We start from the raw sequence: 18173 nt of genomic DNA on the forward strand, positions 1-18173 counted from the left end.
TTTTTATGTTATAAATAAAATATAGGATACTATTATATAGAACCTCTCCCTCTCACACTTGGAAAAGATATCGTATCCACGCTTCAAGTAATAAATATGCTACGAGTACCCATATAAAATTATACACTATCATTAACATCAATAAGTTTTAAATCACAAAATATTATTTTAAATTATTACTATACTTGGTACTACGTATTACACCACAAATTGGTCTAATTAAAAACACTATATCGTGTACAGAAGGGATTTTTAATAATGATAGTCTTTAAGTTGTGAGGCAGTTGTATAATATTGAGGTTTAAACATCCTGCAGGAACGAAGTTTGTCTTCGGACGTTACATTATAGTCTCCAAGCAGTCCAAGCCAATATATAATTATCGAAATTGACTGCCCAGAATTTCTAGAGAAAATTAAATTCAAATTACCAGTTTTCAAAATCATAAATAACCAAACGTTTGTCACCCTCCCTTTTCTCAACAAAATTTATATTATCTATTCCGGGATGGCGTGGCGTATTCTAAATAATCGTACCCTATATTATAATAATTTTGATTTTTGTTTTGACACACATTGTCAAAGTTAAAATATTTTATTCTTAATTCATAAAATTGTGTATATCATATGAAGATACAAACTTTATATATTTATTATACCTCTACGCGATGTCACTTGTAAATAAATACAATAAAATAAATACATTATATCATTATAAAAATAGATACGTAAATAAACTCTGAGTATAAATATTTTTTTTAAAACGCATTTGCATAATCAGACTAATTGAATCTTCAACCAAACACGGCAGCGTTTAACTATGATAATAATTAATATAGACTATATAGATTACGTGTGGAGAGGAGTTTTGAGACGAAATTTGAACGAAGGCGAATGTTTTGTTGTAACTAGTCGATATGAAAATCGATGTATTATTTTAATAAGTATAATAATCGTGTACTGGAAGGCAATATTATATGTGTTATTAAACCTACGAAAACCAGTTTAAAATTTGTATTGTTGTATGATGAAGTATTTGTTTCACAGTGGCGGCTCTTCAGCGTGACCAAGGTGTACCTTGTGATACTCCTCTAACACATTTAGTATATGATTATATTATGTAGGTCAAAATATAATAAATAATAATATGAATATGTTATTAAAAAATTAGATTTCATGTATGTCTTGATACATGTAAGACAGTTATTGTATTATATTAAATTTGTACAACAACTGTCAACATAAAGAGTGGATGTATTTTAACAGTTGTTGTTCGATACACCTTAATTATTTTAGTCACTTTTCTACTTGGCACTTAAAACCGAAAACAGTTGTAGTATAACAATATTAGTAATACTATGTTTTTGTTGAGAAAGACGCGTATGGGTGTCTAAATAAAAGAAATTGTCTTTTCTTCGGTTTTAAATTAAATGCATTATAGAAACGACTTGCCTCTCTTTAACTATGTCAAATACATTTCACATGATATGATTTATATGGTGTGTAGGTATTTAATGGATTGACATTAAATTTATCAAATATGTTCGATTTGTCAAACATCATTTCAAATCCAATTTTAAGAAATAGAAAACCAATGAATTATTATTGATTAATGTTTGAAGACATTTCACTCCTACCTTTTTTTTGTACCTACGTTTTTCGGGAGGAATTATTACAAAACAGGCAATGAAAAATGTCAGTCTAATATCCAATCATCAAACAATATAACAATATAACAATAAATATTAAGTCAAGTTGTGTGAACACTATTGCAAAATCGAATATGACTTACATCCATTTCGTTTATTACCGAATTAAATTATAAATAATAAAACAAAAATTATAATAAGCTGCATACAACGCAGATATATATATATTTTTTTTTCAACTGTATTATTATCTACTTTTAACTTTGTTGAGCTTATCATAATATTTAGTCAATAATTTCGAATGAAGTAAAAAAAAACGAATTAATTATGGAAAAAATAGAATCGTTAAAAAACACCATCAGCTACTTAATTATTAACCACCATAATAAAATAATAATCCCAAAACCATTAAAAATATATAAACGGTTTTAAAAAATCAATACACATACATTTTTAATATTTTGTATAAGTACAAAATAGGTATATCCAGTGTTTTTCAAAAAATATTTCACACTTCTAATTTTAGCAAAACTATACAAATAATTAAGGATCTAAAATTGCATAACATTTTTTTTTTTGAAAAATAGTAAAACTATTGTAGAAACTAAGTGCAGAGTAAACACCTCAATTTAGTTTAATGTTAAGTGAAAAATGTTGTAAAAATATTGCTTACATGGCACATTTTATAAATTACAAGATACAACATCGTGATCGGAAATTCAATAATATTGCTAATCACTGATCACGTATGAAACCAGTATGACTATCTAGTGATGATTTTATAAAATATAGTAGAAACCCAAAATTAAAAAAATATATATATTTTAATATTTCAAGAAGGGTGAAAGTTTGAAATTTGAAATATTTCATACTCAAAGCCTATAATTATTTTGATGGATTTGGTTTAAAATCGGTATACATTTTAATCACAAACACGCCTATCATAAAGGACTATATTATTTGGCAATATTAAATAGATATTTATATACGGCGTGTGTTAAATTTATTATAATATTTTGTAAGAATTTAGGAAATGTTTGATCGGGCAAACATAAACTGGCCCGATATTACCTTAATGGTTTTATGAATATGAATACCGGCTGAAAATAGCAGGTAATAAAAAGGTCAAGTATGAATTCATCCCTGATAATATTTGCCGTCAAAGTATGTGTAATAAATATGACCGAGTTTAATCTGCAGACATCGATTAAAGTGTATCTAATCGTCTAAACATTATTCGAAAATGGCTGGAAAAACCAAAAATGGCAAATTATAAATTATAATGATTAACTTGTGTGGAAAAAAACACTGATTTCTATTAAGAAATATATAATAATATAATTGTATGGCTAGGTAACTTTAAGTTAAAATAACTAAAATAGTAGTGTAACCGTAACTAGTATTTTGAAATAAATAAAAAATTTAATTGCGTAAAGAGCAGGTACCTACAGGCAACACTCAACTCGATAAGGTCAATAAAAGATAATAAAACAAAAAATCTTTTTGAAAGGTTATGCGAATCGTTTACTCGACGGTGTATTATGGTCGTCTTCGTAATATTAAACGATTCTTTAAAAAACCCATCTGTAACCATCAAAAATTAGCAACATGACCTAAACCGACACATATGTAACCTATATATAGGTGCCTACTATTAAAAATTCAGGCCCAGCGGCACTTCAAATTTTCATTAGGTAATACCCCCCCCCCCCTCCCCAGAAATAGCTCTCTTATGGTTGAAAAATTTTAGTACCCCCCTCCCACCATCACCACCACGTTATTTGTCAATTCCTATTGCACACCGATTATTTTGCGTGCAATTATAATACTGCGGATGTATGTCGTTGTGTTGTGAAATTTGATTTCATCGCCGACGCGAGTAGGTCCTTGTAAAGCGATCGTGTGATATAATAATAATAATATATGTATATGAATTATATAATAACACCACTAAGTAGGTAGACGATGTTATATTAATGTTAGAAAACAAAACGTCGAATTTAATTTAGCCAACGCCGTGGAGTATGTGTGCTTAACGAAAATACAAGAGGTTAGGTTTTATTACGTTTTGTTTCGTTTGCGAGAGTGTCGCTAAAATGTATGAATTCGCGAGCTAAGAAACGTTTTCAGAACACCCCCGCCGACCCGAATGCTTGCCTCAAGCCCACTGCATGTACAGGGTGATACTTATTTAAATGATCGCATTCATTTTCAGTGAGTCAATTTGTGCATATTTCTGAAAAGAATAATTAAATACATAGTGTAATTCTGGATCAACGATTTAAAAAATAAATCTTACACAAAATCTGTAATCTATTGTAATATAATATCTATTTCTAGCGTGGTAAGTGATAATACACATAGATCAGGGTACAATTGTACCAATAAACTTCACACTAACATTTTTTTTCACGAGAGTCGACTTACACAATTATTATGTACCTGACCATTTAAACAGATAACCGTGACGTGTGTAAGTACACGGATTGTAAGTATATGGTTTAATAACAGTATATTACAATAGGTATAATGTGGTGGGTGATATGCCCTCGTGTGACTACCGGTTAGCGGAGGCGGTGTTGACGCTTTTCTCTGACTATTTATTTGAAGTCCCGAAGTGATTTGAACCGTAAGTCTGAACTCGGTACGAACGGTCCTACACTATCTGGTGTTCACAACGCTGTATTTTTCTCTCTTATTTTATTCGCCCTTTAAGTTGTTTGATTTCGAGAGATCGCAATTTTCAACGACGGTCGCCAGCGGCAGTGAAACAATCGACAAAGTCCTCGCTGGTATCTATCGTATATATATATTATTTATACACACAAATAAATGATCATTTTGTCTTCGACCGAGTAATATCTTAAGAAATACAAGACATTTTTAATTAGATATTAAAAACGCAGACATTATAGCAAGGGGATTAATTGCGCTCGGAATTTAAAAATTCTTTCTATTTGAATCACACAGAATATATTCACACAAATTCGGTGCACACGTCAACCGTATTAAGTACAGTACTCGGTACGCAGCAGTAGCTGCAGCAGTGGTTGAAGTTAAAGTTTAGCTGTAACGTTTCTAGTACCGCTGGTACTAAAGTGGTATTAATAGTATTAGTAGTGGTAGTAATAGTAAAAGTGGGAGTAATACCAACGTCAGATTAGTCGAGACAATAGCGTGTCGTGTAATTAATGGTCTTCCGATGTCATCGCTGGGCAACCTTCAAAACGACATTTTCCAGCAAAATGGTGGCATGCCCTCCTCTCGCTTTACCTCAACCTACACCGGTCGGGAATCAAAGGAATACCAATGTTCATCGTATAATAAAGTGTGTGTGTGTGTGTGTGTGTGTGTGTGTGCGTGTGCCTATTTCTATAACATGTTTATGAATATGCATAATTGATATAGGTTACGGTACCTGTACGCAAATGTCATATGTATATAAAAGGTAATTTATAAATTGTAAAATACCCATTTCGATTTTCGGGTCAAACTAAAAATAAAATTTTATATGTTTTTTATCACCATTCGAATAAATCTACATGAACTGTAAAGTCTATACTCTGTACGAAACAGTTATCATATTGTAATATTTATTTCGGTTAGGTTATTTTAATATTGTACTAATTGTATTATCTCAATAGAAATATTTCAACGTAATATTAAGACTAAACCCATTATACGTTTAATAATTAATTACCTCAGTATTTATAGTTTGGATTAGATAAATAGAATTGTATAATATGATGTGGATTTACAGCATATATATATATATATATCTTTTTTTTATATCATATTGAACATACTTTGATATTCGATTAGTAATTATTAACTTTAAAACAAATAAAAAATAGTAAAAACACGAAGTTACAAAAAGTAAATTTAAAAAAATATATTATTTATAATATGTATGTATATGTGAGACCACTTAGCAAAATCACTCTTCTTTCGCCAAAACTGTCATTTTTTGTTCGTGATAGGCATGGAGTTATTTTTATCCACTTCATAAGATGGATACTTATTTTGTACACTTTGTGAAATAACGAAAACGTATATACAAAGCGTACAGCTTTTCGTGAGGCTGATGGTATTATATAATATAGTTAAAAATATAATATCTTTATATAGTTTCAAGTAGTTTAAAAAAATATAAAACAATTAATATCAATTTTATACAGTTTTCATCTCTTTTTAAGTGTAAAAAATAACTATCCATTTCACTAAGTTAACTAAAAAAAAAACAATACTTTAAAAACGTGATTTCCTTGACTTGGATATATTTCATGAAGTGGTCACTTTAAGAGCTATATTACTAAGTAGATGCGACATACTTGTATATTTATACAAAAGAGAACCATTAAATGAAATTGGGTTGAGGCAGAAAATTGTATGCTAAAATGCATGATAAAAACAATTAATGTTTATGCGACTACCTATCTAACGATGTTATTATGTAGTAACTAATGCAATTAATAATATTATGGGAATTTTTTTTAAAATTATTTACCGTAGTAGATTTGAATTATAAATTATATTATTGAACTAACTTAAAATTGCATTGTACTGTAGATAAATTATATATTATTATTTGTATTATTGTTTACCAAAGAAACATAATTTTTGATGTTAGTTATTATTCATGATTTGTTCATAAAGCTTTAAATAACGTGTATTAACAATGAGTAATTGACCTAAAACTATTGTCATATACTCACATTCATGGGCATAACAAATATTTATATACATAAATATATTATAACAACCTAGTTTAACTCATTTACTCATTTTATTATAACTATAAAACCATGAAAAATATTGTTATTGTATTTTTTGTTTAAATTACACTTTTCTTTAATAATTTAGTTGTCAAATCCAGAATCATGAAAACATCCAACTTTTCAATAGATGGTAGAGTTCGATGTCCATAAACTGAATAAAAAGCACAATTTTATTTGTATTACATAGCTAAAATAACTGCAATTCCATATCTAACAGATAGGTACTCAAGTAAAACAATTTAATAATGAGCAATTTTATGTATTGTATTGAAATACCCGCTTAATATTACCTATATAATAAAACTATTCAGTATTCATGAATTAAAACAAAATATATTAGTGATATTACATATTTTAGTATTGTAATAACTTAATATTATTCTTATCAGAGACCGTTTAAAAAATATATTTATTTATGATGTCAAAATTAATGTACGTATGCTATAATATTTTATTGAGTGTATTATTATTATTTTATAATATTCAAAAATAGTTGTTTCAAATGCCACCCGTTTATAAACAGTTTTGAATATTCTGAGTTTCAGGGTAGGTATCTATGCTTTAAATCTAAACTTTATTTATTTATATTTTAAAAACCTTGTGTAACAATATGAACCACAAAATAACTAAACTTAAATAGTTAAACAATAAAACACAATATGACTGCCTACTAATAATTGGCTATAGATAATAACATTAAATGGGTACCAAGTAGTATAGGTACCTACCAAAAAAGTAAAAACCTCGGATAGGTATTTATTTAGAAAAAAAAAATCATTTAGTTTTGTAGTAATTAAGCTCTCTATTAAATATACACACAAGATAATGTAAATTAATACGTCATCACTCTGTTTCCACGAGTATCCACATCGATGTATACACACACGGTGTCGGTTTCGAAACGTAGTCGGTAATATTAATTACAGCCTGTACAATCGTGACCAAATTTCGAAAATAACATACGTACCTATAACTCTCTTGATTGTCCCGTTCAACCTGTGGCCCGTGTAACCAATCAACTGAGCCCCCAAACTATGGCCGATCAATGTGACATCATCAAGGCTCTGTACGATACCGCGGTCACGCAAACTGTTCAACCAGTCGAACAGATAGGTAGCAACTGCCGGTAATTTAAGTACCGCATCCGTGTAATCCAATTTCTGGGTCCACTTTGACCAATCGACTAAAACCACATTGGAGTCCGTCCACTGCATCAGAGCTACATGAGTAAATAGGTATACGTATACTTTAGTCACATGTTTGTTTTTGCCAACTAACGATAAAAAAAAATATATATATCACTACACCCATTAATCACATAGGTATACACCTAGTACCTGGTATTATAAATTACACCATTGAAACCTGCAAATTTTGTTTTGGCAGTATATGGATATACAATTCCAGGAAAAAATCGACTAACACAAGCGGTACGGATTACACGATACAAAATACATAAATTATTTGATGTCATCGTGTAAATATGACTAAATTACTCAAATGCTGATATTAATAATAATATGTGGGTACTAATCAATAACCATAGTATTTTAATCGATAGAAACATTTATGAAATTAGATTTAATAATTCGTTAAAAAGTTATGAACATTTTATAGGTCAGTTGGAAACAAACCACTTATAGTTTTCAAAGGGACAGTCTTAAATATAATAAAACCTAAAAGGCTAAATAAACATGTTTATTATTTGTTTACTTCGTGTCAATTAATTTAATAAACGCAATTTATTCGTGTTAAACGCCTCGCCGTACAAATTATGATTTTATTTTATTTGAAATTATGTAACTCTCACAATATTTAGTTTTATAGATTTTTAAAATAATTTGTTAAAATAAAAAATATATAGATACATGTATACACAAAAACGTATTTTGCCAAGAAGTCCTAGAATTGTAATAATATGTTTCCATTTTGGTATTTCTGAAAGTATTACAAGTTTAAAACACAATAGGTAATAATCCACAACGTTATTCATTAAACGCATTCTTGCTCGTTATTAAAACTATAAACACTCGATTTTCTGTCATTTAATGGTGTATATTTCTTAGAAATTAAGTATTAATGTGATATTATGTATGACCGTAGCGCATATAAACTTGAAAAAATGCACGGTACTCTGCAATATAAATAATAATAAAAAAAAAATTAATATAGCAATTATTAGTAGTCCTATGTTTCTTTTTATACGTTTTTTTCATGCGTAATTTTTAACTCTAAATGATACATATATATTTTAATTTCAATTGTACTGTTTTATTATTTTAATGTTTATCATTGTTTTATAAAAAAATGTATGTTAATTAGTTACAACTTATCAATTATTTAAGACTCCTTAATCCCGCCACAAGCATTGCTTACAGGGATTAGGTATCAACAGTGTTCTAATATTAATTACGTTGTATACGTGTTATATTATATAACTGTTTTGAAATGTTGATAATTATTGTTACGCACAACTTATACAGAAGAGTCAAAATATAAATAACGACATAGCATAGCATAGACAGGTAAGTATTAATATTTCTAAAGGGATTGTGCCAATATTGACGGAAATGTTCACTGCGTGTGAAAATAATGATTATTATTGCACCTTGCACGTTTGATTGTAAATAGTTAATATAGTTTAAACGCGAATGCCGAGCTTATATCCAATGGTGAAATTATGTGTCAAGTATGTGTTCAACGTACGTCGTGCTCAATATATATATATAACGTACTGTTAAGAAGGTTCTTAGTACCGAAAATGTGGATACGTAAATAATTAAGTTCTATTCGGTCGTCGTATTATAGTGACAACTGCAGTTACTGTAAAAAGTCAGGTGTTGTGAAAATAATGTTTTGTATATTTTGACATATAGAACTGATTGAAAATAGAATTATATTCTGAATAAACGTATCGTGAATGATATTAGTCAGAAATGTACGCTCATTATATTTAACAGATTGATTATATTTTGTACTCAGAATAGTATAGTACGATTTTTAAATGTTTACAGTGTTTTGATTGATAGGTATTCATAAATGTGTGATGAACAGTGTAATATTTTAATATATGAAAATTTAAAATGTAGTAGGTTTAATATCCAAAATATTTTCTCACGTCTCACGAACAGAACAGTAAAATCATTATTATAATACCTAGTAAACAAAATCAACTGAATTGAATAGTTGTATTTACTAAGTTGTATTATGAATGTCAGCTGAATCAGATACTGCTATGATAGCAATTGAGTGTTCATTAGGTTGAAACATAATATTTATATAAATCTCAGTCCCGATAGCGAAGGCATAATTAATATTAATGTATGCATATTATAGAGTATATACGGTTTGAAGTTAGCTTTGTAAGTCACTGAGAATTATTTCAGTAAAATCTCGAATATTTAGACTCATATTATTAGATACAAAAAAATCTTAAATTCTAATGTGCGAGTACTTACACTAAATTACGTTCTTACTGAATTTCATCTTGTCTAAAACAGACACTGAATATTTTAATTATTAACAATACGTACTGCATAATTGTTCCATTTTTGACAATTTAATAGTTACTGCACTCGTGAATAGGAAGGAATTCTACTAGTATTTTACCATCATACTGTTATAACTTTGTACTTAGCTAGCACATCAATTTCACTCGATAATAATAAATAACAATTAAAGCTTAATTAAGTTAACGTGTTTCCCCACTCTGTATACATCAATATATCTATACAATCGAATGTTTAAATTTTATGTAAAAAAAAGAACAGTTCGTCGGAAACCATACACAAAAATGAAATAGTTTTTTTTTCGTTTTTCTGTTGAGTTCGGCAGATGGACATTCGAGAAAAATGTTTTTAAAGACCAGAGTGGAAAAAACAATTAAAAGCTGTAATGGTTTTGTATTAATACGAACAATTAATAGTTATCTTAATCTCGATCTGAATTAATTATTTTGATAATATGTATTTAAGTATTTAAACAATAAAGTTAAAAATAAAAAAATTGATTTACATTTTCCTAAATCTGCTACAACACCAGTCCGGGGACTTGATCTAAATCCATGCACAAATACAATCAACGATTTGTTGCCTGAAATCGTCAAGTTATTTTCCTCCATCAATTGGTAGCTGTAACAATAAATTATACAGCACAATAATTATATTACATATGTCTCGTACTAATATCAATAAAAAGCCATATCCAAACAATAATCATGATAATAATTACAAAATATAGTTTATCCATTAGTGTTAATAAATAAGCGTTATCGGGAAGTTTCAAGCAAAAGATGAACTGCATGAAGTTATGAAATCGTTCCGATTCTACCAGAAAAATATTATTTCGTGCATGACACAGAATATTTTTTAGGGTGTTTGTGTACTTGTTTCAAGTCAGTTTTAAAAATCTTTTGCATTGGACTTTTGTTTTCTAGATCATTTTACGTCATATCAACTGGTGGCACTGAAATGTGATTGTCTAGGTTACTTATATAGATACTAATATACTATTATTAAGAACACATAGCCAGATATCAGTGCCACCAGTTGATATGACGTAAAATGATCTAGAAAACAAAAGTGTGATAAACAATTTTTAAAAACTTACTTGAGCCCTGTGTCATAAATACCGTCATTTATTATACTATGTTTACCACCGAGAACTTAATTTAATATGTTATTACTCATTGCCAATTGGATTCGGATACTCAAGTTGAATACTACAGAATTATAACGGACAACACAAATCTAAATGAATTGTCAATATCGCTTTCGTATAGTGTAATAACACTGTTTGTTTTTTAATTATTACTTGTGGTCATAAAAATAATATTTAACTTCGGTGGCGTCGATAGTAGTGTCGTTAGTAGGCTCAGCGGTAGTCAATGGGTCTGAAAACAATGCACAAATTATACATTATCACACACGGATAGGAGTGTTGTAAAATAGATTATAAGAAAAACGCAATTACTGGATAAAAACTGGAGAGCGAGCGAAACGCACAAGGGGTGCAGCAGCAGATGAATCATCGTAGCGGCTTCGCAGCTATAAGACGGTACCGGTTCGCGAGTAAAATATATTTTTGGGGAGACTTAAACTATTAATAGTTTCTATAACGTATAGACTCCACACAGTTATTATTAAATGTAGTAAATATTATAACGGCGTACACTGTACGGTGACTAACGACGACTCGGCGGCACAGCATAATATATTATTGTCCTTAGTCCAGTTTCAATAGCGCCTATAATACGCGACTTTTTCTCCCCAACCCCCTCCGTTCCACTGACGATAACATGACAATGTGGTGTGCGGGTGGAAAGTGGTGGGCGACGGTTTCACTGGATCGGCGACCGTCGTCCTAATCATGACAAAATAAATACGTATCATCACAGATTTATTTTCATCAAAATCGTAGCTTACACTTTTTGCTGGCTGTCAATCATATTCATATGTAATGTGCATAACGTTATATAACATAGAACAAAAACAACCAATCATAAGTAGAGAACCACGACGTGGGAGGAGGTGAGGGAGACGCGCACACTGAAAAAAACTATTACAATATTCTGATGATGATACCTATCTATTTTGTCATGACAAAAATGACTAAATAATATTTCAGCGAAATAAATATTTATAAAGGCTTTACTAGTTTTTGCCAGATTTTAGGGCCTTTCATAAAAATAAACAAATAAAAACAATATATTTATCAAGTCAGATAAAAATATTAGGTAGGTAATTGTCTACACATTTTAATTTTGTATTTACAACTATCTACGAGTAGCTAAATTTATTTAGAGCCATCCCCACGATATAATATTACTATATAACTATAATAATGACACAATATAGGGCGGATTATGCTGTTTTAGAATATTATTCTATTTATAAATATTTTAATCTGAAAATGTAACAGTTTTTTCATATTATATTACACGTATGTACCTACCGAACACCCACCAGTCACCACGGTCATCGTTGGAAAATTACTAGCATATTATTATTATTATTATTATTATTATAACAATCGTTACGATTGCAGAGGCCGATAAGCGACCGTGCGCATAACACAATAATAATGCACACATTGTATACAATATGTTCATTGTATGTAATATGATTATTATGGTTTATTGTGATATTTGAATGCACCGTGGTAAAAATATTGTAATTATTATTGTTGTTTTTATTATATTATACATGTGAGCATATATATTTTTATTTTTTTCATAACTCACACCACTGTACATGCATATAGGTACATATACCAAGACTGATCCCGACGGGAAATCGTTTTCCTCCGTACAAAAAAAGGTTGAATCGGTAGGGAAAAAAATTCATACAAACCTATTGTGGCGTGTAATATATTTTTGACGAGAATTCATAAATATTAATTTAAACAAAAAAAAACGTAGTATACATTCAGCCTATTTTGCTATGTTTTATACGTACTGTTAATCGTATATTTAAATTAAATCAAAATTATGGATTCACGCTATTAGCAAAAATATTAATTGAGAGTGCTTATATTTTGTATGCAGGTATACCTAATTTAAAAAATAAGCACTGTGTTTTACTCGAACCATTCACGAATGTATCTTTTACATTATTAAACAATCAAATGTTGAATCATATGAAACACAATGAGTTCGTATTATAACAAATGTGTCTGTCTGGTATATACTTGCACTAATAAACCAGTGAGGTTGACGAAAATGTTGTGTTAATAGAATACGATAATAATATCGTATAATATATTGGTCTTAGGCTGGTCAATTATTATGGAAACAAATTTGAAATAATTTATCACATTGACTTCGTCCAAACGTCTGCAATCCGCATATATTCGTCATACAACGTGTATTTAATATTTTAGTATACCTACTATACAATTATTAGTATACTGAGGAGAGATATAATGTAGTTGCATGGCATTCATGGCAAACATATAAAAATATACACTTTATTCAAACACAATTAAAATTAAAATAATCCAATCCGATTGTTTAAACGTTTTCAAAACTACAATCAATTCGTTTTTATATGTTTGACATACGTATATGGTCAAATCCATTCGAAACTGTAAATACCACATAAAATAGTAAGTACTTTGTTAATGATCCTAATAACTATTTAAATACTATTCACATAGTTAAACATTTTTTATTTGCAAAACGTGAGATACTTAAAAGCGTGCCTCATTCCTGTTTTTTTAGCACAAATATACCGATGTTATCTTTATTTATCGTCGACCAGGCAGTATTATAATAATTACCATTTCGAAATTCTTCATGAAATAATTGACATCCATAGTACATACATAATAATAATATACTTTTTATCAGACATTTTATTGCCTATAAATGTTATAATAATCACGGTAATTGAATGTCTTACTTTTATTTCACTTGAAAAATAAACTATTTGAATGGGAAATAAATTTAAGTGTATATTTCTTTGTTTCATAACAATTTTTAATAATACTAAAACTATATGCTCTGCTTTTATACCGTAACTATTTAACTATTCGCATTCGGTATTTCAAAGCTTTCGTTTAATGTACAGACGCACACATAATTGTATAAAGTAAATACTTCATTAATATTTAAAGGTTTAACTATACTATTAAAATAGCAAACCCAATCGTAATAAATAATGTGTGATGTAAAATTGTGTGCAAAAATGTTTGAAATACATTTGGACAACAAGGGAATTAATTTCATAAATCCTTGGGTACGGTTTTTTCTCATTTTGCCATTGATGGATGCACAACAGCAAAAGTTTTTCTATTTATTTCATTAATTAATTTTAAAGTAAGATAAATAGAAATTATTAATGTACATGACTCGTTAAGAATCGGAACAGGAATATACACAATAAATGTTACTAAAAACCAGTATAATTTTTAATACATACAGATTTACGAAAACGATACTAAATAATATTCACAGAACGTGATTTGTGAAACGAATTGAAGTTTACGATGACATGGTCAGTTGTGCGACCGCCACAACTGTGACACCGTATATCCAAACAACCGTATAACCTAACAACCAACCGTATATGTAGGACGGTGGAAAATGTCTTATGCGATTCGAGTAAATCGTATGCGACATGCGAGGTTGCCCACGCCGACTTGTCTCGCTTCATAGTACACGGCTTACCCAGCACCGCCATCACCCATCTGGTGCTGTACCAGGTCTTGTTTCACCCGCGGAATCTGTGACATCGCTCACCTTCACCCCCCCCCCCCTATTTATATATTGCGTATTTTTTTTCAACCAGACGATGATTTGTGTCGAACTGTGGAACAACTCTGCAGATTGAGATAATAAATAATAAGAAAATACTGTACGGCATTGATTCCCGGACGTGTGGCCGAAGCACCAACTGTAGCCGTCGGGAACCATCGATATCCAAGGTTACAATACTGCACGTTTACAACCTGGTGTACAATTCTTTAAATCCTTGTTTTGATTTTGGTTAAATTTACCTGCAATAATAATATTGAATTTAACTGGTCTGCTCACGACCATTGATTGCTTCTTTTCGAAATAACTTGGACCGGGCGACCAGAAATTATATGATCCAACTGCAACGCGGAATGTACAAAAAACACAGTTTTTACGATTTTGATAAGTGACATTAATTATGTGGCATATACATTCATACAAGAAACAAAAATGTAATGAATTTTCCAACTAATTAAATTATTGAAACACCTATCTCTCTTTCTTTTCGCGTCCCTAACTAAATCCACCATCGATCATATTATACCTACAAAGATATTAATCTGTTATTATTCGTTTTTCGTTGACAAAAGTTTTCAGTTAATCGTTACTCAAACTGACGTGGTCACAATTTTTGTTTTTAAGCATATCCAATTATTCATACAATAATAATATGATAGTTTATACCTTACGATACCTATTTTTTCTAATACCATCGTAGGTACGTCCATTATTTTTTAATTATTTTCATCCCGGACATAGAAGTGCATAAACTAATATCATTCAATATTAAATTTCCAAATGCATTTATTTTATCTATCGCCTACTTCCTAATATTATAACAAATTACATTTTTTTTATAATAACTAATAATTAAAATATCGTAGATTATAAACTATAAGGCGAAGGAAGTATTTAATAATAAGCTGGATTAAAAATGTATGTACCTTCGACAAGATAGGTAGAATTGATTTAAAACAAAAATTATTATAAAATGTTTTTTTAGTGCTTATAACCGTCAAAAGTACACAGATTAAAAAAAGTTATTCTTTAATAATTCAATTAAATGTTGAAAACAAAAAAAAGGATTTTAAATTTTAATACATTATACTAATTAATACCGATAGGATTTTTAATGTTTGAAAATACAAATACAAAGTGAATCAATTTATAACAAAAGAAATCGGACAAATAACGAATAAACAAATTATAAAAATTCACTTTGGTAATTAAAATAAATATTTAATGTTACTAACAAAAGTATTCTCATTCGCAATAAATTGTAAAATTAATTAAGTACGGAATTATTTGGGACATTTGGGCCACGTGAAAGATCTCATTTAAAGGATGGTTACAGAAGTTTTTCTTTTTTCCCGAAAAACCCTATCATCAATGTTCTTCAAAGATTAGATCGGTGCTTTTCTTCTCATTTCTTCTTAGAATGATGGCCAGACCTTTTTTATGCTCTGAACGTGACGTTTTGAGAAAAATAAAATTTTATTATTATTAATTTACAGGAGCGCTGTCAGACGCGCGTTAATTAAGCGTTAAGGTTTGGGGTGGCATATTTATTATTAAATAAAAGGCATTTTGTACAAAAATAAAATAAAAAATATTTCTTTTTGTAAATATCACCGTAAAATTATTCTTCGGGTGCACTCCAAAAAAAAAATGTATACATATATGAAGTAGATGACTTTAATACGTCAATACGTCATTGTAATCAAGTAGCTTTTAAATTTCCATTTTTATTCTAGTTTAATATGCAAAGATTTAATAACTATTTAGTCTTCGAATTTACGATTTACAGTCATTGTATTAGAACAATTTAAAATAAAATAATCAAATATTTCAAATAAAAAAAAAACTGTTTATATTTTGTCGTGGTTTATGCATTGTATCTATCATAGTTATTGTCGATTTCTTAACAAAATTATGAAACATATTTTATTTTATTTTATTCTATTCTATTAATCTTCTATAATTTTAAATCAAAAAAATCACTTATTCATTGAATTTTATAAATGTTTTTTACTGGATTTTCATAGCACAATTAGATATCCTTCTATAACTCTCCCAGGGAATTCTCGTCGTAGACTCAGAAGGATATGGTGTCAAGACCTATTATTATATGAGCTTGGTCGAAGTTAAAGTGTCACTAATAAATTATAGCTCTTCATTTTTTTTTTTAATCTCATTATACATCTATAATCTATAGTCCACATACACATTTTTCATTTTTTCTTTTGTTTTTAAATATAAATATTATGTAAAAATTAATTTAATTTAAGTTGAAAAAAGTATCAAAAATTACTTTTAAGAGTTATTATTAACTGTTTGATTTCTATGGAAATATGATAAAAAAATATTTTTACTTTTAAGGAATTCTACTGTTAGATGTCGCTATTATTATTTAACTGAAAGAAACTAATAATTATAAGCCTCCTATCATTATAACTCTACATAAATGTGCTATATACTTATATGTCACTCTTTAAACAAAAAAAAGCTAATAATAGTATGACCTCACTTTATACTATTATTTTTACATTTGAAAGACACTGATATTCAAATATTATAGGTTAAACTCATTTTTTCTATTTTCTTATGTTGTTTAAGAATTGATCTAAAAATATATTGTTGAATAACAACGTTTGAACACTAACCAGAAAATAATATATAATTATTATTACGTTTAGTGTTCATATTTCATTTATAGTAATTATTACAGTTTAACTACTACAGTTTCAAAAGTTTCAAATTCAAACGTCTCTTATCGAAATCGTATGGTGAATATTAGAAGTCAAATTGGTAAACAATTTTGGTACCTGTGTCATCAAACTCCATCCCTCGAATTGTTTTTCGGTTGGTACATTATTGTTCAACCCAAAGAAATAGAACTGAGGAGACTTATCATAATGAAAGCTTCAATGTACTGCACACTATATTATATTACATGTATAGAGAGGCGTTTCTCTGAGGTTTTTTGTCTCCATTTATCGAACCTTACTAACCGAGGGCGATTGGCGAAGAATTTTGAAATAAGAATGATAAAAGAAAAACACTACGTACTTTGGGGTTCCAATTCCAATCGAAACGTTTTCACTTCTCTAGTACCAAATCCCTCGGGTATAAATCAATTCTTTACATCACACTGTAGAATAGTTAATGGGCCTGATCGGGACTATATCACTGCGACATACACCTATTATAGCTGTAGTAGGTATATTGTCAGGGAACGATCCGTATTAATAAAATTTAATCGACACTTCGTCTGCATTACACGTCAACAACCTACTCTATTTAGCTGGTGATAAAATTAAATTAATTAAAATAAATTCACCACACGTGTACATTAACATTAAAGAATAAATCGATGCTAATGGACTGCCACTGCTGTATATGAGAATCGTCCTAAGTACCAGATTTAAACTAACAACCTCATTGATTATATTGCCTAGGTGTATTTTATTTATAATACTATTTACGTTATTTTATTTTTTTTTTTTTTTTTTA

At 29.0% G+C, this 18173-nt stretch overlaps 2 protein-coding genes across 5 annotated transcripts in view; one reads left to right on the forward strand and one right to left on the reverse strand.

The window, feature by feature from the left end:
* The window catches only part of LOC111033828 (lipase member H-like), a 37065-nt gene extending 25448 nt beyond the window's left edge, over positions 1 to 11617 (reverse strand). For both annotated transcript variants that reach the window (XM_022314756.1, XM_022314754.1), the window contains exons 1-4: positions 11396 to 11617; positions 11237 to 11315; positions 10439 to 10554; positions 7392 to 7643 (exon numbers count right to left, since the gene is read on the reverse strand). In XM_022314756.1, the coding sequence (XP_022170448.1) occupies positions 7392 to 7643; positions 10439 to 10554; positions 11237 to 11315; positions 11396 to 11453 (505 nt within the window). In that variant the 5' untranslated portion in view covers positions 11454 to 11617. The remainder of the gene's footprint in view (positions 1 to 7391; positions 7644 to 10438; positions 10555 to 11236; positions 11316 to 11395) is intronic.
* Positions 1 to 18173, forward strand: part of LOC111033830 (ras-like protein rasC) — a 169482-nt gene that overhangs the window by 124989 nt on the left and 26320 nt on the right. The gene's annotated exons all lie outside the window — the stretch shown is intronic.

Source organism: Myzus persicae, unplaced genomic scaffold, assembly GCF_001856785.1.
Source record: "Myzus persicae strain clone G006 unplaced genomic scaffold, MPER_G0061.0, whole genome shotgun sequence".
NCBI lineage: Eukaryota > Metazoa > Arthropoda > Insecta > Hemiptera > Aphididae > Myzus > Myzus persicae.